This window comes from Eriocheir sinensis, chromosome 62, assembly GCF_024679095.1.
Source record: "Eriocheir sinensis breed Jianghai 21 chromosome 62, ASM2467909v1, whole genome shotgun sequence".
Lineage (NCBI taxonomy): Eukaryota > Metazoa > Arthropoda > Malacostraca > Decapoda > Varunidae > Eriocheir > Eriocheir sinensis.
Window position 1 is genome coordinate 1,138,426 of NC_066570.1, and position 20,737 is coordinate 1,159,162.

The following is a 20,737-nucleotide window of genomic DNA, read 5'->3' on the forward strand; positions in this document are numbered from 1 at the left end:
TCCCTGTCTACTAAGGAAACCTAGTGTGTCTTGCCCGTGTGGTCAGGTTTGGTGTGCAACCGTCCACTAGTTTGTTTAGGTACAAACATTAAGTCGCTTAATTTTCTTCCTGACTGGTGTCATTTTATATGAAGTAGTGGTAAGCACTACTGTTATACATTGTTGCTTTAGAAAAGAGTTGCCGTTGTTGCTGTAAAAGTGATCGCCACCTTGTTTACGTTTGCTGCACTAAAACTTCACTAGCCAGTGACCTAAAGCTGAACCTTGACCTTATAAGACGCAGGGTGATTTTCAGGGACTTTTTTGGAAAAAAGTGCGTCTTATAAGCCGTCAAATACTGTAATATATATTGAAACTGTTCAAGATAAAGTAATTTTTTTACATTGTAACGTAACTGAATAAATTTCCTTTCCAAAGATGTATAATGTAGTATTGTATTTAGGGGCCAATGATGCTGCAGAAAAATGAACCCAGCAAGTAACTACTGGACTGGCATGGGTAGGCTGGCAGGCCTATCTATGGCCAGGTAACCTCTGCCCACTGGCTGGGCAATGTCACCCATCATCAGTCTCTACCATCACCCTGTTCCCCAACTCATGGCTGCCCTTGTTTTTCTTTTAACTATTTCTTTTGATGACAGCCAGAGCCATCAAAGGTGTGTCTGAGCCTCATAGGTGTGTGGAAGGGTTACCAGTGTTGTAGAACTGTCCTGGCTGTTTTGAGAACACAAGCAGATGCTCTGCTGAGGTAAAAACAGGAGTGCACATAAGAAAGTAAATGGAGCAAAGACTTCCCTTATTAATAAACTGTAAAGTATAAAAACTGTCTTGGTCAGACAAGAAGGAAGGACTGACTGACCTCAGCATCAGTGAGCAGCAGTTTGCTGTCCAACAAGCTCTGCAGGAACTTGGTAAACTGTTCATCATTAAGATGTGTGTGTGTCTGCAACTCCTGGCAGGTGAGGCTGTCAACCTGCAGGGAAATAAACACAAGATTATTAACATACAACACTTACAAGCATAATACATGAACACGTTATTACATATATTTCACTGCTGTGATCAAGAGGTTCAGAAACTTAATTTAAACCAAGAGACAAATCATTCATTAAGGTGAGAGAAAATTCCCTTCATCAGTGGAAACACAGTGGAGACACAGTCCCTTGGGAACCTCTCCCTCCCCAGGTTAGGAAGGTTGCAGAAGCACAGACACTTTCTCAAAATGTCTGTGAAATGGGTGAGGAAAAGCTACCATATTTATCAGTGTATAAGACTCACTTTTTATCCAGAAAATCAGGTCTTAAAACCACCCTCTGTCTTATAAACCTAAGTCAAGTGAAAAATGTTATGCCTCCCTAACATACTGGACCTTGCACAGTTGCACAGCAAGAACTAGGAAATGGCATGCTCAGCCTTGAGGCCCGGCGCACACTGTGATGCAGTGTAGGGCAGGGCAGGGCAGGGCAGCACAGGACTGTGTACCTAGTTAATGAATATGAGTCTGCACATTGGGATGCAGAGCAACACAGGACAGACCTTTGTAATTTTTGCAACAATAAGCATTCAATCATTTACTGTCATTGGAGATAACTAGATACAGAATCCTGTGATGCCCTGCCCTGCTCTGTGTGCCAATGTATGCCAGGCCTTACTCTCACTCCCTTAAACCACATCCACCATTACACCCCAACTTTATTTCCTATGAAAGTATTAGTCTGTCCTATGCTGCCCTGTGTACCGATGGGCAGACTCATTTGCAATAACTAAAAATGGAATCCTGTCCTGACCCATCCTGCCCTGCCCTGGGTCACAACATGTGCTGGGCCATAAAGTTCCTTGTCTTCTTTTTCTCATATGCTAAAGAAAATGGGTTATTACAGAAAATCTCCGTAGAACTGTGAACTTTTTTCCCTGAAGACAGTCCTGAAAATAGAGGTGTATCTTATATACCATAAGATATGGAAGTACAGGTTGAGAATCCCTTATCCGAAATCCCTGGGACCGAGTGTTACGGATTTCGGATTTTTTTGGATTTCGGAATATGCAGGCCCTTTTGACATTTTCAACAATAACTTTACACCAGAGCACACAACACGCGGTAATCACAATGAGTAACAAGCGAAGGTGTTACTGTGACGACTGCTGACAACAAACTAACGCATAGCAGCACCAGAGATGCCAGGTCGTGGACTGTGTTCCCGCCCAATCCCATCCCAAAAGGCGCCCAAAACCCGCAGGGGTGGCAGGCAGATGTTTTTACGCCCAAGATGTCAACGCAGCAGTAGGCTGGGCGGGTAAACCACGGACCTGGCAACCCTGAGCAGCAAACAACATCTGTATGTGTTGGAACCTTCCCATCACTTTGTGGAATTTTACATTTGTGACGCGTCACTTCAGCATTAAAAAAACTTTTGAATTTTGGAGGTTTTCAGATTTTGGAATTTCGGATAAAGGATTCTCAACCTGTACTACCAAAATTGAGATTCCTACTTAGAAAGTACATTTGTTTATAAAATTAATTTATGTATTCAAACATTACATGAAAACTGGCCTATTACGGTTAAGATAAAAAATGGCTAAGTTATAAATTTCAAGTGGAGCCATCAATTCCATAAATAACATTGGTTCATTAAGATTGTAAAGGGAAGAATACTTACTTTTTCAAACATGAGCAGCATGGCCATCTGGAAGGTGGACATGGTGATGAGGTAGGTCCTCTTGCTCTGGCTAACCTTCAGTTCCCCTGCAACAATAGTTGAAAATTAAATTGTGCATTTTGACAGCACCTTCACTGCCTAAAATACTAAACCCTCAAGCACTTCCTCTCACTCCCTGACCCACAAACATTGTCTGCAGCCCAACACCACTTGTACAGGTTACCACCACTATGGGTGAGTATGTATCTTGGAGAAACAGGGTGGCATACCAAAGGCCATGTGACCACTCAGACTAGCTCTATCTATCTTTCTATATCTCCGACGCCCTGCTCCCTCACGGGAACTTCCCTCCAGGGGGTGGCCGCGGCAGAAGTGTCTCCATCTCTCCCAATTCTGGCACTCCCTCTCAGCACACTCAATCCTGCTACTTCCATCTCTCTCTCTCTCCAATACTTGCTCACCCTATTGATCCACTCCACAGGTGGTCTTCCCCTGACACCTCCTCCTTCAATCCTTTCCTCATACACTTCACAAATTCATTCCCCCCATTCTCAAGTTTTCTGGCCAAAATTGGTTGGGGAGCCTAATTTTAACCTAATGTTAACAATATGTTCCTTTTAGTAACCTCTAATGCCATGCAGATAAAAGCATTCTTAGTCAATATGACTCAAGGATAGTGACAACAATGAACAAACACATTAATAGCTGAAAAATAGTGATTGTTGTCTTTGTCTCATAATTTCCTCCCTCCAGCAGACTGAGGATGTTAGATGTGCCTAAGTTTTCATGTTCCATGCAGAGTAGCCCAAAGCAATGACATATGCAACCACAAGGGAGTCAGGGCAGCTGAGCCCTCCCATGGGAGGTTGGATATATATTCAACTGTCTTATGCTGACCCAAGGGGGACAAAGCCCCTCTGTTTGAAAAAGCGTGAACAGTTCTTTTATATTTTGTCTGTTATGAGCCACAGAAAGCTTCGGGTTTCATCATTCCTGCCAGCTGCTCTAGTTTGCACATTTCTTTGCTATTTCCACACTTGATTTCTATGGTATCTTCTACAGTTTTTCAAGAGGTTTCAAAATAAGTAGAAAACATATTTGAGAACAAAAGAGTAGTTTGAAAGGTAGGACAGAGATATGAGCACAGTAAAGAGTGTGTTTGTGTGTGTGTTCAAATACAAACAATATACAGAGCATTACAAAAAGCAATACATGAGCAGTGGCTGCAAGGGAGGAGCAGAGTGGCTGCAGATGAATACATGTTGGACTTACCTTGACATAAGTGATGTAACCATGTTAATTTCCTTCCATTGAAATGCTTGTGATAAAACCTCTCAAACTGTAAAGAGGGAGCAGTGTTAGGCATATACCAAACAGTGAACAAATTACTGCCTACTCATTATACATGTGCCTCGTGTCTGGAATAAGAAGCTCACACCCTACAGGCATGTTCATGTTTTGGAGCTGGAGCCTGGAGCACAATGCGAGGGCTGGGGCCTTGGTAGCCTTAGTGCCCTGCCTTGAGCTCAATCATCAAGTGAACAATTGTTTTATGGTCCAATACTTTCCTTCCTTAAAATCCCTTCTTTACTTCTAACTCCTTGCCCAATCCCTTGAATACAACTTACTCAACTAATACAAACACATTTCTCTTCTTCATGTTACTCAGCCATCTACAAATTTACGATTGAACAATACAATATATGGCCTTTGCTGCTGGCTATGATATTGTTGATCAAAATTAATTTTCTCATTGTGATTTAAACCAAGTTTCATAATAATCAAGAGAGCCCACTGGTGCCAAAGGCTATACACAAAACAAATAATGACTGAAAGCAAAAGTTCTTAAGTTCTCATTTACCTGGCAAAAACATCCTTAACAGCAATACTTCATATGCTTAGCTTATTACACGAGCCAACGAGGCCGTGGAGGTGGCTCACACATACCGTTTGTACAGACTTCTCCAGCTCCTGAGGCACTGCAAACGGGGTGATGGAAGTCTGCCCAAGCGGCCACGCACCAGCCTGGAAATGGAAGCCACATGGTGCAGTCAGACACTTTTTTATGATACGGAAAAAGAAAGAAAAAAAAAAAGAACCTAACAAAAATAGGGGGAGAATACTTGCAAATATGGTGCTCCAACAGAAGCAATAGAAAAAGCCATAAAGAGGTTATCAATATATAAATTTTGTAGTTTCATGTGTCTTAAAATTTCTACTCTAGCTCATCCCTATGCTGTCCAACCCTCTATTGCAAGAGTTTACCATTCCTTCATCTCTCTAACTGGCAATCTTTGGTACAGCCTTCCTTCATCTATTTCCTTCCTATGACTGCAGCCTTTTCAAGAGAGGTGTATCTGGATACTTCTCCACCCTGACCACCTTTTTGGAACTCCTCCTGTCATCTGGCTGTGGGAGCAGTGACCTGAGGACTTTTTTTTTTACAATTTTTGTTATTGTCCTGAATGGCCTCCTTAATAAAAAAATAAAAAAATAAATAAATGGTGATGAAGACAATGAAAGTATAAATCTGCAGCAGTGAGAACATGAGATGAAAAACTACTGTGCAGGCATAATGATATTAAGCTGAAGAGAATGTGTCAAAGGACAAAAAGAGACTTAACAGGAATAAACTGAACCCTGAACAAACCAATACACATGCACTTTGGTAACACACGACCAATGTGCACCTCGGCACACACCTAAAGAGTGAGGTGCCAGCCCTGTACTGTGTGGTGCTCACCCACCTGGAGAACATTTATGGAGAAGTTGATGCCCAGCTCAATGCTTCTGGACTTCAGGAACTCATTGAACTTGTGGTTGAGGTCAGAGCTGACGGACATGTCGGTGAACATCCGGTGCAGCTTACTGGTGTACTCGTAGCCACACGCTTGCTGCACGGAGGGAGGGAGGGGGGTTAGTGTGTGTGTGGCAGGTATTTGTGATACGTGAGTATGTAGGGTGCGTTTTTTTTTTTTTTTTTTTTTTTTTTTTTACAGCAAAGGAGACAGCTCAAGGGCACAAAAAAGTAAACATTAATAAAAAAAAGCCCGCTACTCGCTGCTCCTAAAAAGAATCCAAAGAGGTACAGGTGTGCATAAAAGTAACAGAGAACTTGAAAATGAGTCACCAGACATGAAGCACAAAACCACATGTTACTCCTAATCAACATGATCAGAAGACCTTGTGGCTTATGTACACTCACTTGAATATAAGTCTGCTAGTCTGAATAGCAGAGGATACATGGTTGTTTGGATTTTTGTTTACATTATCAGGTGCTTCCCAAAACCATTGTAAATCAACATAACTTACATACCGATTAGAGTTTGGGAAATACCATTGATTTCACTACTGTTAACCCGGTAGCTGTGGGGATCACGTATCTTAAAGGCCCCTCTTAGCGAATTAATGAGAAAAAATCATCACTCACGCAAACCATTTCATAATATATAGTACCAATGCATTTGTGATCAGTTTACGCTTCATCCATTTTTGGGGTTTATATCATGGTAAAAATTTGGCCCATAGCTGGTACACGGTAAAGCCACAAATTTGGCCCGTCGCTGGTACACGGTAAAGCCACAAATTTGGCCCGTCGCTGGTACACGGTAAAGCCACAAATTTGGCCCGTCGCTGGTACACAGTAAAGCCACAAATTTGGCCCGTCGCTGCTACCGGGTTAATATCAGACCTTGAGAGTGGCAGAACTGGGAGTGCTGGTACTGTTACTGATAGGAAGGCTGACAGGCGACAGGCATGAAATGTCAAAACTGAGCCGAGCAGTGACAGGCCCACTGATTTGCGTACTTTTAACTGAGAACACGGTAATATCATCATTCTCAGCAACACCCTGACAGCCCAGGTTTACTATGGCTGAGACCTCACAGAAAAGCATGACTGCACAACAATAAAGACTCATATTTCACCAAGGAAGAGTGGCGAGTGGTGAATCAACATAGTCATCGGGTAAGCCAAGCAGCTGTGGGGTTCATGGAAGCTGTGAGGAAGAAATGGAGAGCACTATACAAGAATGACGTGCATGTGAGGCTGTGAGAGGAATAAAAGGCGAGTAGTGGTAAGAGGCAACAATGGGAAGGATGGAGGAAAGACAGGAAGAGGAAATAATGGGAAGGATGGAGGAAGGACAGGGAGAGGGAACAATGGGAAGGATGGAGGAAAGACAGGGAGAGGGAACAATGGGAAGGATGGAGGAAGGACAGGGAGAGGCAACAATGGGAAGGACAGGGAGAGGCAACAATGGGAAGGACTGAGGAAGGACAGGGAGAGGAAACAATGGGAAGGACTGAGGAAGGACAGGGAGAGGCAACAATGGGAAGGACTGAGGAAGGACAGGGAGAGGCAACAATGGGAAGGATGGAGGAAAGACAGGGAGAGGCAACAAGTGCACAGTGTAGTCACCTTGAGGCGGTTGATCATGTTCTCCTCGGAGTCCATGGACTGGCTCTGCTGCTGGATGAGTCGCTTGGCCAGCATGCGGGCGTAGAACTTCTGGTAAACGTCCTTGTCATCCACATACTTAAATATGGTGATGCTGTGGCCCAGCTTGTCGTCTACCTCACTCTCGTTCAGACCCTTCGTCGACTTTTTGAGCAACGTATCACAGTATCTGTGTGGGGCAGAAGGAGGTCAAGTAATAGAGGGTTGCTTGAGCCTCAACGAACAGAATAAAAAACATGTAAGTCAGAAAAGGATATACCACACAATGATGGGACACACACACACACACACACACACACACACACACACACATACACACCATTCCTAGAAATATAATACACTAAGGCCCTAAACATCATGAGATTAAACCGTGTAGCACTTGTGTGTGTGTGTGTGTGTGTGTGTGTGTGTACGTGTCATTATATTAGTGGTAAGTGTCTGTGCTGTGACAACACCCGCTGAGGAGTCAATACACACCGGGCGAGGAGCTCTGGGGAGCGACACACCACCTTTGTGTTGCCTCTGTGGTTGACAACACTCTCAAAGGCCTTGTCCAGTGCACCAACAAACTGCTGGTCATTGTGGAACACCTCGGAGATCATGGTGCGGTACTTCTTGTGCACCTCAAGCAAGCTCTCCACAAACTGGGCAGGAATCTAGAAACACAGATATTTGAGTGGAAAGAAATAGCGACAGAAAAAAGTGACTAATCAGAATTCCATGTAATGATCAAAGGCATGTTGTGAAAAACAGAAAACATACAACATTCAAGAGCTATTATGTAATACCTTGTACTTATGCATTTAGTCTGAAGCCCTCCTTTTACCCTTCCTTGTGTTTGTCATTTCCATTTCCATCATTATTTCACACAAGTAGAAAGTATAAATCTCAACTCAAAGTACGAGGCTGGCAGTGGGTGCAGGCACTCACATTGTCGCCCTTGAGGCTGGTGATGGCCTGGAGCCCCTGCTGCTTGATGTGCTCCTTGAGGTGGTGCACCAGCTGGGAGAGGCCGTTGGGTACAGGCCGCAGGAGGGTGTACATGTTGGAGAGGTCGCGGGTGCGTTCAGAGCACACCATGGTGCCCGTCTCGGCATGCACCGTTGCCAGGTGGTCGGCCACCATGCGGTCCTGCACCTCCTTCACCACGCGCTTATGGGAGCTGCAATGCACCAGCACTTGCTTAGTCCTAGTCTCACCACAATGTAGCTGTCTCCTTTCTCCTCGCAACATATCTTACTTCCTTTAGGGAAAATATCCTTTCACACTAGTAAAAATTGAAATTGAATGATTTTTCTTAAACACATGAATGCTACAATGCTTCTTTTGTGAAAGTATCAGCATGATACAGCAATATTAACCTGGTGAAAACATTAATATCTGAATACTTAATCAGGATCAGCCTCCCCTTGCAATAATCGCAGTTTTCTGTTTTATTTAGATATTTTCAACTAAAAAAACGCCTCTCACCAATATGCCCAAAATGACCCAACAAAAACATGCAAAATTTGCACTATCTTGCCCTGTGACTCTACCTATGTAAGTACTGACAATATATGGCTATTGATATATCCCGTCTGCATATACTTATGTAAAAGATGACCCCACTCGAGGCTATAAAATGTTCAATTGAGAAATAAATTCAATCTCCTATAAAAGAAGCATTCCTTTAAAAGTGCATTCCTTAAACTGTACCTAAAAAAAAAAATCATGAGCATGAGGTACAAATATAATACAGTCTTCCCAGAGTGCAACAGTGGCAGGAGCAGCAGGGAGGCAGTACCTTGGTGGTAGGAACTTGGTGGCACGCAGCTCCTCCTCTGCTAGGCGGGCAATGACGCGCTCCATGTACTGCGACACATTGCACTCCTGCAGCTGTGATGACGCCTCCTTGCGGTAGAACGACCCTGTCTCCTTCAGCAGCTCCTCCTCAAACACTGTCTCATATAACTGTGGTCAAACGTTAGGAGTATCATGTAGTTAATTGTCACAAAACAAAATTCAGTGTCTCCTACCAAGTGCAAGATGGCTCACACATTACCTTTGTGGTACAGTAACACCACTGCCTGCATTAATGTCACCCCTAGAACACCTCATCAGTACCAACCTAATCATCTGTGTCTCTGTGCCTCGTACAATCCTTGGAAATGATCATGGTCATCATTACTCAGTTTTGCACACGGTCACATTTCAAAAAAAGCCCTTAAAGAATAAATTTGAATTAAGAAGGAAAGGCACCTCTATTCATTCATGCCTTGCACAAGAACCATCAATGCTGAGCTAGATAACAACATTTCTCAAGTTCAGCAGCAATGATGAAGGTATAAATGGGGAAATAACATGGTTTCATTTATTCAGTGCTACAAACTCCATCCATTTAAGGCAGTTCTTGTCAGCTATCCTCTTTTCCTCATTTTTATCTCACATTACATCACTAGACTCTGCCATCTTCTGCTCCATTTCTCCCCGTCTGTTTTGTCCACACAGATACTTTTCACAATTCTTGTTCTCTTCATCTTATTTAATGGCTGTTGTCTCAGCACATGTTCGTTTATCCATTTGTATTAATATGACTTCTGAATCACAAGCCATTTTGATACAAACATGCCTGACCATATCTATTTTGGGTAAAAGTTGAGTTTGAGCAATTTTCTAAAACTAACTTCAGGAGTCAACTATGCCACTGCTTTATCTTGTTACTCTGATTTGCTCCACAGCAGAACACAACAGCCTCGAGGGATTTACTCTACCTGGGAGTTACTTTCACAAGAGCCCATTCAGCAGGAAGGAACAAGACAACATTAACCTCACCTGTAACGTGGACTTCTTTTTGTACATGTTGACATCGACAAAGGAATGAATGACGCCCCTGATGGTGGAGGTGGGGGCGTCCGTGGTAGCACCCATGCGGTCCTGCTGCACCCCCGCCAGGAGCACCCCCACCAGGCGGCTCTGCAGGGGTGTGATCATTTCCCGCTGCCAGATCTCCAGGCCAAGCTCCCCTGCCATGCCACACGGGGATAGGTAGAGTTAAGGTACGCGCCACTCCAAAATAGTAATGCAGGAAAGGTATAAAACAATCTAAAACAGCAACAGGCTTCTATGTTTGAATAGCACTGGACCAATAACAATCTAAGTGAATGTGTAATAAAACTTAACCTGGTAGCAGCGACGGCCCAAATTTGTGGCTTTACCGTGTAGCAGCGACAGGCCAAATTTGTGCCATGATTTAAACCCCCCAAAATAGATGATACATAATCTGATCACAAATGCTTTGATTATATATTATGAAATGGTTTGTGTGAGGGATGATTTTTTCTCATTTTTCTCGCTTGGGGGGACCATTAAGAAACATGATCCCGCTGCTACCGGGTTAAAGGTAGAAGCAGTTTATCATCTCTGTATCACACTGATGTACTTTGCGTCTAGTAATATTTGCCCCTTCCATTATAACCCAGAACTTCCCTCTAAAAATGTTTGAACCCTCAACTCTGACTCCAGAAATGCGTACACCTTCAGCTGCAACTCTGACTCCACCCAAAATCATCCAACTCCTCAACTCCAGCATCCAATTAAGACTTGCCCTTCAAAACTCTGATAATGAGGCACTTGTAAAATTAGGCAAAAGCACCAACAGCCACCCACAGAGCCCATGATAGAAAGCAGCAACAATTCCAGACACCCACAGCAACAGCCACGAGGAAATCTGACACCAAAGTACTAAAAAACCTGTAAGAAGCACCGGCAACACACGAGGACACAGCAAAAAATTGAGAAAAGGAAGATGCTTGACTCATAAAAAAATATAGCTTCCCGCAAAGAAACATTTGAGGTTTAGAACAGACTAAGTGAGGATGTAGTATCGGGGAAGAGTGTACACAACTTTAAGGAAAAACTGGACAAGTACAGATATGGAGACGGGACCACACGAGCGTAAGCCCAGGCCCTGTAAAACTACAACTAGGTAAATACACACACATAACCACAGCAAATAAACAACAGCCGAGACTCACCGATTTCCAACAGCTGCTCCGAGACATCCATCTGCATTGAGCCATACGTGAGGTCAGCGTCAGTAAACTTCTGCTTCTGGATGTGTTGTGAGTTTAAGTAGCTGTGGAGAGGAAGATTTTTGTTACTACCAGGCTGTAGATACTGGTGCTCCACCCTTCACTTCCATGCCCTTGCCTGTATCCTCCTGTTCCTCCTCCTATTTGTCTTTCTCGTCTCCTTCCTCCTACTCCTCCTCTTCCTCCCTCACTTCTTTGTTCATATTTTTACCCAATCTTTCATCATCATCATCATCGTTTAACGTCCATTTATTCCCTATGGTGGGGTTGGACGGGATATGAGCCTCCTCCACTGTTGCCGGTCCACAGCCATTTCTTTCGTGATGTTCAGCTTCCTCGTATCTTCCTCCACCACCTTTCTCCACATCTTCCTCGGCCTTCCTGCTGGTTTTCTGCCCTCTACCTCAAAGTTCAGTGCACGTCTCAGGATGTGTCCTCCTCCTCTTCTCCTCACATTTTTACTGTCTTTCTCATCTCTAACTTACTTCTCTTCCTACTCTTCATCTTACTTATTTTCTTCCTCCTTTTCCTACTTTTTCATAATTTTCATTCCCTCGCATGTCCTGTACACTTCCCTCCCTCACTTGTTTGTTCATATCTTTACCCTGTCTTTCTCATCTCTATCCTACTTCTCTTCCTACTCTTCATCTTACTTATTCTCTTCCTCCTTTTCCTACTTTTTCATTCCCTCGCATGTCCTGAACACTTCCCTCCCTCACTTGTTTGTTCATATCTTTACCCTGTCTTGCTCATCTCTATCCTACTTCTCTTCCTACTCTTTATCTTACTTATTCTCTTCCTCCTTTTCCTACTTTTTCATTCCCTCGCAATGTCCTGTACACTTCCCTCCCTCACTTGTTTGTTCATATCTTTACCCTGTCTTGCTCATCTCTATCCTACTTTGCTTCCTACTCTATTTCTTACTTGTTTTCTTCATCCTCCTCCTAATTTTTCACCATTTTCATTTCCTTTACTGCATGAGCTGCCATCCCCTCGTTCTCCTCCATCTTCTCTTCCTCCATCACCCTCACTCCAACATATACACATACATCAATTACTATCTTTACTGCATTTACTTTACCCTCTTCTCATCCATTGCGAGACCCTCCTTACTTCCCTGTATGTCTTTCCTCATGACCTACTTACCTATCACGCTTCTGTCTTGTCTGTTCCTCGCACCTCCTTCAAGAAAGAGTCCACAGCAGAAAGATTTAAATTTTTTTCTCTGCACAAACTGTCTCTGCACACTGCTGTTCTTCCCTCTTCCTATGCTCTCCCTTCATAACTGTCATAACTTCATAACTGTCGCAGATATTACAGAAACCACTATTGGCACTATAAGGCTCAATATCAAAAAGTAGGTAGGAAGAGTATGGATGTGGGGACTGGATACAAGATTGAAATATAGAAGACTTAAAATAAGAAACACCTTCATAGTGAAATGAAGCTAACAGCTCCAAAAAATCAAGAAACAAGAATTACACAGGCAAAGAAATATATACCCTCGAATCCTTCAATTTTACAAGCCTATAAATACCCCAGAGACTTAGAATATAGTAAAACCACAAACAATACAAGTGTATATACCACAGAAATGTCACCTAAGGCACTGGTAAACAGAACCCCTGTGCACAAACACTGGACAAGTAGACTCACGAGTAGAGGTTGTTGAGGTAGTGGGTGCCTTTGCTGAACTGTAGCCAGTAACGGTGGTACTCGGCCAGCAGGTTCTCCTCTCTCTGTTTGCTCACCTGCACAGGAAACACAGAGGTCTCAAGATGCATCATGGCAGGACTTCATTAATGCCAAAAAAAGTGAAGTGTGTGGGTGATTTGGAAATGTTTGAAGTGTACCAAGATGAAATGCATTAGTGATAAAAATGCAGTTCAAGCACGGCATTACAATGACAATAAATAGCAACATGCAGCTGGCTCCTGCAAGGCATTTAAATTTTCCCTCAGGTCATAGGATAAAAATATGGAGGAAATGCCTTCAGTGTGCTGCCACTTTGAACAAATCATACACTAACATAACTGAGGAGAGAAGCAAAGAATCGAAAGTCCATTGTTTTGGGTAACTTGATATGAACTCCCAGTCTGTTGCCCTGTGAGTCAGGATGGAGAGGAAGAGATGTGTCTCAAAGCAGAAGGAAAAGGCACAGTTGCTGTTTTCATAAAGTCAACCTTTGTCTAATGTGGGTGCAAGGAGTGATAATATTTAAAATATGAATATACAAGACAGAGTAAATATATATAACACAAAGTGAACAAAAGATGAGTACATATTATCCATAAAACTGTAAAAAATTTGAAGAAAACAGAAAGAGTAATCTGTTTTGGTGTATATCAATCCTACAAGTGACTGCAAATGAAACTGTCACCTGAGTATGAAGGCACATTAATGAAATTCTACTCTGATTAATCATGCCAACTTATTGTGCTGAAGAAAACTTACTAGTAAACAAATATAATATTCACCAGGACTAAGAACAATGTGCTGAACAGAGCAGTCACTTCTCTCAAAACATCTATCACCTCATACAAAATTGTTCAAATGTGCACTTCTTACAGTAGAATGAGATCTAAGGTCTGCTGCCATTCACTCTCAACGTGGTAATCACTCTTGAGGCACAATCCAGGCCATGCACCCCTTTGTCAGCCACTCACCCGTGCGTATAGTTCCCGGACGTGACTCTCCAGCAGCTTCTTGGTCTCCACATAGAGGCGCTCCACTAGGGGCTCAGGGAACGCCACACACAGGGAATACACGTCAGAGAAGCGTTCATTCCAAACCGTGCGCTTGATGGAGCCCATGGTGACCACCTGCTGAACCGTCTCCAGCAGGCCGCCCCAGACCTCGTCAAAGTTGACTGCACGAGGCTTTAAGGACATTCTCACCCTGCCATAAAAGAAAGCAGATCATTACTATGTCTACATGTATTTCACTGAATGGCAACGACATTGTCTGTTCTGCTGTAGGACAGGGAAGTCATCCAAACAACACTAGTCCACTGATAGGCACAAAAATGAGAAGTCTGTTTGAAACACATCCACTAATCAAGAAGTCAACCTAGTCAGAAAACTTGAATAAGGGGGAAGCGAAGGGAGGAGAGCTGAGGAATTATAATTTATAATCATGGATCATAAATGAAGCAATAAGCATTGCTACTTTTGGATTTCAGTGTTCAAATTCTACCTCCCTTTGTTAAATGCAGAAAATACTGTATAAATAAATAAATAAATAATATATATATATATATATCTATATATATATATATATATAGATATAGATATAGATATATATAGATAGATATAGATATAGATAGATAGATAGATAGATAGATAGATAGATATAGATATAGATATTGGCAATACCTAATCAAGTAGTTGCAAACTTTACTCATATAAAAAACATATATAGTAAGACAGATTCATGTTGAACAGAAGAGCCCAGAAGACGGCCAGACATAGTTCTAGAACATGTCTGGATTAGTGCCGCTACTCACAGACATTGAGATGGAGCAGCCATCATAAGGATATTAAGCAAAATGTACAAAATATTGATTACTTTTTTCTGTATTTCATTTCTGGCAGTAAATAAAATTTTAATTTAGGCATTATATATATTCCTGTTGCTTTCAGATTAATGATACGTAGCTTAATTAGCAAAGATAGTGATGTTTGCAACCCGTGTATAAGAACACAGTGAACAGCCAGACAAAGGCAAGCTTGCTGGCAGGTTTTCACTCATATCACGCAGTAAATCCACACAACAAAGGAGATTATAAAGTTACTGAATTAGGCATTGCCCAATAACTGTCTCTGCCAAGATCCTGCCAGAGCACTGCCTCTCCGACTCAACAATGCTGTGACTGAGGTGCGGACACAGGCCATCAGGGGCACAAGGCAAGCCCCTGCCAGCAGGAGACCCAGCCGCCAGCACAGCACAACTGTGGCCGGGTCAAAAGATAGAGGCAAAGAAAATTGAAGGTAACAACAAACACAAATGAACTGAGCCTCTGCCTCAAAGAGGAACACAGCCAAGGCCAGCCAGCCCTCGCTGCTGCCTGAGTGTTGCCAGAGCCACCAAAACACTGCAGCTACTGACCAAGGCACCGTGCCCACACCGCTGATACAAAGTCTAACTGGAAGACAATGAATGTTCCATCAGTCATCCTGAGGAAAAAATAGCAGCAACCCTGACGTGCCCTCCCAGACTCCCTCCCCCAATACATGGCTGTGAGTGCTGAGTCTCTTGGCCTTCACCTGAAGTGCTGGGCCCTAAAGACATGACCATGGCCCCGGGGCAGGGCCACAGGCCACCCTGGTCCAGGGGTGGGGCTGCTGCCCCCCCAAGCACCCCAATGCCCCGACCAACAGGGACCTGTGGGCATGGGGAGGGAACATCGTGCTAGCCTGGGCATGGCCGTGGTGGCCGGGGCAGCCTGGGGTCAGCCCTGACCCCGGGGGCGCCTGCCCAGGGCCACGGCCCCGTGCCCGGCGGCTCGGCCCCGCAACAGCTGATCCTGGCCTGGCCTGGCCCTGCCCTGGGCGGCCCCCGCCTGGCCCGCCCCCCCGTGCCCCCGCCCCCCTTGGCGCCCCGTGGCCGCCCCGCCCCGCCCCGGTACCTGGGCGGCTAGCAGGCAGCAGAACAAGGCATGTAAACAACCCGCGGCGGCCCTGTCGTCTTGGCCTCGTTGTGGCACTGACGGAATTTTTTACTGCGGACTTTGTTGTGCTACTTTCTTTCATCTTTATCAATAAATAAACAACATACGTTATATATTTATATATATTTTGGATTTTTTAATTGTATGAGAAGTGCATGCTCACCAAAAACTCGTCAGCAAATAAGTATGTTTACGGAAATTCTTTGGAAAGCTGCACAGTTTACATCCTGAGCTTAATTTCCTTTTTAAATAATTATTTCTTCATTATTCATTGAATATTACAACCCCTGTGTCAGTGTTTACGGGGCAGCTAGTGTTTACAGGTGACGGGGACGGCGGGGCGGGGCGGGGGAGGGGAGGACCCAGCTGGAGCACGCCACCCACGGCAGGACGAAAAAGCGATACCAGGAGAACAAAACACTGCAGCAGAAGCAGACTAAGAGAAGCACCACCGCGCCACGGCCCACCCCGCGGCGCCGTGAGGAAGGCCCGGCCACGCCTGGAGGAGACAACGGAAAGAAAACAGACGAGCCAAGTGAACAGACAGGCAGGGTGAAGCATACAAGTGTGCGCCGGGCAGGAGTGCATAGTGAAGTACAGAAGTGTGAGGAAGAACCAAGGAGGACCTGAGAAGCGATACAGCTCTAAGAAGGCATGGCACTGCTGCGGGCCGGCCGGGGGCTGTGTGCACGCCTGCCCGGGGCGGCGGCAGGTGAGGGGCGGGGCGGGGCGGGGCGGGGCCGGGGACACCGAGGCATGGGTACGGGGGGTGTGTGCCTGGGTGCCCCCGTCGCCCCAGTCAGGCTCCTTTATATCCTATTTTTACTGATTTTACTGATTTACTACTGACCCTGTCCGTTAACCCTTAGACCAGTGGTTCTCAACTGGTGGTCCATTGTATTTGGTAATAAACTGGAAAATGAATGTACTTAAATTTATATATTATTGAAAGTTCAGTCAAATTCAGTGCGAACAATTTAATCAAGATAAATAATTGACTTCATTTTATTATATTATTAATATTTAAGAAATATATTGGCAACCTTTAAGTTGTAGCTGCTAAGTAGCACTTCGAGTCACTCTCAGTTTCTAAATTTAATCTATTATATAACGAATATCCATGATTTCCTGTACGAGAAGTAACGAGCCATCTCGTTGATTCCTCTCAGCTGCCGCGCGGCTACATGTTACACTGCCGTAAAGTGCTGTAGCCAGTAGCCTCCGAACTGCTGAGCTGATTGGTTGTGTCATTCGTCCTGTGTCCTAACACTGAAAAGCTTGTCAGTGAGAAGAGAATACAAAAGTCTGGTTGCAAGGAAAATAATTCATCAAATTTGGAAAGATAGTGTTGATTGGTTGTATACTCCTCCATAATTTCAAAATCCTGTTTGTTATAAATAAATTTCACGTCAAAATGAAAGATTCGTATGCATAAATTTTAGGGTTGCACCGATTAATCGGTAAGTAATCGGTAATCGGCCTAATCGGCCACTTTGCCGATTAATCGGTAATCGGTCTTTTGACCGATTAATCGGGGCCGATTATTATTTTTTCTCTCTTTTATAATACATTGTACATAACACAATACTAATAATGTTAATGTAAGGATGGTGATGTTACCAAAACTCTGATACCTTTCCACAGCATTTATTTCCAACAAGTCCCTATGCAAATGTATATTATGTAATTCAAATTGATATATAAAATTATGATATGAACTGAAGTACTGATATTTGCTTCAACTTTGAAACTAGAAAAAAAATCAACATATTACTTTATATTACAACCAAGAAAAATTATATGCCTATTTCAACTTGCTTAGCACAGTAACTGAGTAATGTCCTTCACCAAGCCTGCCGTGCATATGGAAGTAAGTTATTGTAATATATCATGAAAAGTATGGAACTAGACAAGTGATTTTACTCAGCACTTGACGTTAAACACTCTTAAATTGTAATGTAAAAACATTAATTGGGTAACATCCTTCACCGTGCCTGCCGTGCATAAGACAGTAAATTAGTAGAAAACTTGAGAGATTGATAAACTTTCTGTACACTACCATTTCTAGTAGCATCTAGGATCACCACAAGAACGAGAAAACTGGCAAATTCTAACATATTAAAATCAGGATGTTTCCACAAAGCAAGGCTAAATTATAAGTAACAAATTACTAGACGTATTTGTTCTCCATACAGGAGTTGACAGTTGGGCAGTAAACAAAGTTGTAAACATGAGGGTTACGGTATGTCTTTAACTTTGTGGTACCAGTGTCCAGTAATTAGTGAACATTAATCACATTTACAATTTATAAATAATCGGCCGATTAATCGGTATCGGCCGATTATTGGTTACCGATTAATCGGTAATCGGTAATCGGCCAAATTGCTTATCGGTGCAACCCTAATAAATTTCCAGGAAATTATGTTTGTAAGAAATATATTTCAGATTAAAATGTTAGCTGGCCATTATTTTATATAATTTCTTGAAATTTTTTTGAAGAGATACCGTATATTTCAAACTAAAAACATGGTCCACGACATCTTTTATTGGGTTGGTGGTCCGTGACCTGAAACGAGTTGAGAACCACTGCCTTTGACGGTGGCAGTATTTGAAGAGTAGTTCCCCCAAAAATGAATGATCTATGTATAGTCACTGCCGACCTTAGGACCGTAGCAAAAATGTAGTTACACCACATAGTGGATGTTTTAACTTTCATCTATATATAGATTCTATGCAATCTGGAAGTGTTTTTTAGATTTCTGTTATTTAAAACTGACTGACTGAATTTTGGACCGTCATAATATAGAGTTCCACCGCCATGTAAGGGTTAAGGAGTTATAAGGCCAATTCCACAGTCCAACACAGTGGCTTTGTAATTTCCCAAACTAAACTGTTCAATTTTCTACACTCTCTTATGGTTAGATTTCTGATGCATCACCAGATAATACACAAGAGATTTCCCATATGGTATCCTCAAAATTTGTAACTTAAATATGAACACTTAACACGATAGTACAAGGAATTTTCGAAGTCTTTGGTATTGGTTAGGAGGCTTACTAACCCATCATGGCGAACTGTGGAAGGCCAGACATTTCTGCTGACTGCCCTACCTTACCATCTCCTCCAGGAAGTCTTGTGAATGGGAATAGCCACAGCTGAAATGTTCCTTCTCCTGATCACACATTCCCTCTTGCAAGGTCCACCTCCTACCCCTTCCATCTCTTCATCTCTTAAGTCCATCAAAGTACAAAGTAGTGACCTTCCAGCCATTCCATGCCATGCAAGTAGCAGGCTTTATATATATATATATATATATATATATATATATATATATATATATATATATATATATATATATATATATATATATATATTATTTTTGTTGCCCTTGAGCTGGCTCTTGTAAAAAAAAATATGCTGTCATACATCCTGGTATGAAGAACTAACTACCAAGAATAGAATGGAATGGAATAGAATAAATATATCATGTGAGGAAGTATGGTTGTTGAATATAACTTGGTAGCGTGGGTGCAAATGCCCCAGAGTTAGCAGAACATTTTCTGCCCAGTGTGCTGGGGTAGACAGTCCTTTATTATGATCTTGTTATTTGTATGGGCTTTGGCACAGCATATATTAGGTAAGAGAGACATAAGCCTGCAACAAGCAGCTATTATGCAGAAAGAAAGGAGTTACAAAATGAATTCATCATTGCAGACACACGTGTGTGGGTGAGCACCTTTCAAGAACTGTGTCGGACCAACGGCCGAGAGGAAGCAGTGGTGGTGACAGACGATGGCAACACCATTGTGTGTTGGCACCCACAGCCAGACATCCCTTATGAGATGACAAGGGTGAGTGTCACTGATGAAGGGACCTATCAGCCCTGATATTAGGAGTGCAACTGATAGGACAGCAGTATTTTATCAATTCCAGTATTCTTGTAAAACTTTATATTAAAGTCAGTGTTCTTCAGTGATTATTAAATACACTTGTAAATCTGTTGCTCAAAAATTCTGATTAAATTTTGGATGTGAAACTTATTTCATCCATATATTCAGTATATTATAATAGTAATTTCTAATAACAATTTCATTAATGTTCCTTTCGGTAGTTGAACATTACCTTGAGGTTACAGTAATAATAATGACGATAATAATAATAACAAATATCAATTTAGTCTACAGTTTCATAAATAAAACAAAACAAAACTTGAATATTAGTCTATTCCTGGAGAATAACAAGACTGTTGCCTGCAGCCACTCCCTGCAGCCCCACCAGAATCTGACTCAGTGCTGAAGGTGCAGGCGCAGGACACGAAGAAGCTGTTCCAAAGGAAGCACCCATTCTTTGTCAACAAGGCACTGCGGGAGCTGACCTTCACCAACAAGCACAAGTGGTTCCCGAGGTGAGTGTTTTGGGTGGCTCTGGTGAAGGACCTGTCATGTGTGTAGTTTGTGAGGAAGCCTAGTGTTCCACTGAGAAGTAGTGTAATGTGTTACTTCAAGAGACATGGAAGCCTTATCTCAGTGTATTTACCTGGTTATGTGTGTATGTAGTACCTAAACTTTATTAATTAAATATTAATACTAACTCGTTTTCTCTTTACAGCTCTGAGAAAAGATTTGCCAAGAAGAATCCTCCAAGAGATCGAGAATATTTATAGAGATAGGAATTCATCACTGTAAATATGTAATAAAGTAATACCTTCTTAAACCTGCCACTCTGCTTCTACCATATTTTCTAATAATTATCAATATCAATAGAATAAGTAGATGATAATTCAATGTCACCTCAGCAAATAATTAGCGTTATGCAAACAAAGGAGTTTGTGGGTAATAAAGTTAACCATTGGCAGTAGTTTAGATAAAGCCACTGTGCCCTCCA

The 20,737-nt window shown here is 42.6% G+C and overlaps 2 protein-coding genes across 3 annotated transcripts in view; one reads left to right on the forward strand and one right to left on the reverse strand.

Moving 5' to 3' along the window:
* LOC126986600 (cullin-2-like) overlaps nucleotides 1-15,936 on the reverse strand; it is a 20,322-nt gene extending 4,386 nt beyond the window's left edge. Inside the window, exons 1-14 of one of the 2 annotated variants that reach the window (XM_050842863.1) lie at nucleotides 15,812-15,936; nucleotides 13,851-14,082; nucleotides 12,841-12,935; nucleotides 11,128-11,228; nucleotides 9,926-10,116; nucleotides 8,898-9,064; nucleotides 8,045-8,276; nucleotides 7,592-7,770; nucleotides 7,076-7,283; nucleotides 5,404-5,550; nucleotides 4,604-4,681; nucleotides 3,929-3,995; nucleotides 2,657-2,742; nucleotides 859-972 (exon numbers count right to left, since the gene is read on the reverse strand). In XM_050842863.1, the coding sequence (XP_050698820.1) occupies nucleotides 859-972; nucleotides 2,657-2,742; nucleotides 3,929-3,995; nucleotides 4,604-4,681; nucleotides 5,404-5,550; nucleotides 7,076-7,283; nucleotides 7,592-7,770; nucleotides 8,045-8,276; nucleotides 8,898-9,064; nucleotides 9,926-10,116; nucleotides 11,128-11,228; nucleotides 12,841-12,935; nucleotides 13,851-14,075 (1,890 nt within the window). In that variant the 5' untranslated portion in view covers nucleotides 14,076-14,082; nucleotides 15,812-15,936. Of the gene's footprint in view, nucleotides 1-858; nucleotides 973-2,656; nucleotides 2,743-3,928; nucleotides 3,996-4,603; nucleotides 4,682-5,403; nucleotides 5,551-7,075; nucleotides 7,284-7,591; nucleotides 7,771-8,044; nucleotides 8,277-8,897; nucleotides 9,065-9,925; nucleotides 10,117-11,127; nucleotides 11,229-12,840; nucleotides 12,936-13,850; nucleotides 14,083-15,449; nucleotides 15,730-15,811 lie in introns of those variants that run through there. The other variant, XM_050842862.1, reaches the window with a different exon arrangement.
* Nucleotides 15,937-16,206: 270 nt separating this feature from the next.
* Nucleotides 16,207-20,566, forward strand: LOC126986603 (39S ribosomal protein L42, mitochondrial-like). Its single transcript, XM_050842869.1, has 4 exons — nucleotides 16,207-16,565; nucleotides 19,568-19,704; nucleotides 20,110-20,258; nucleotides 20,462-20,566. The coding sequence occupies exons 1-4, from the start codon at nucleotides 16,508-16,510 to the stop codon at nucleotides 20,514-20,516; spliced, it is 399 nt and encodes a 132-aa protein (XP_050698826.1). The 5' UTR covers nucleotides 16,207-16,507; the 3' UTR covers nucleotides 20,517-20,566.
* The last annotated feature ends 171 nt before the right edge of the window (nucleotides 20,567-20,737 follow it).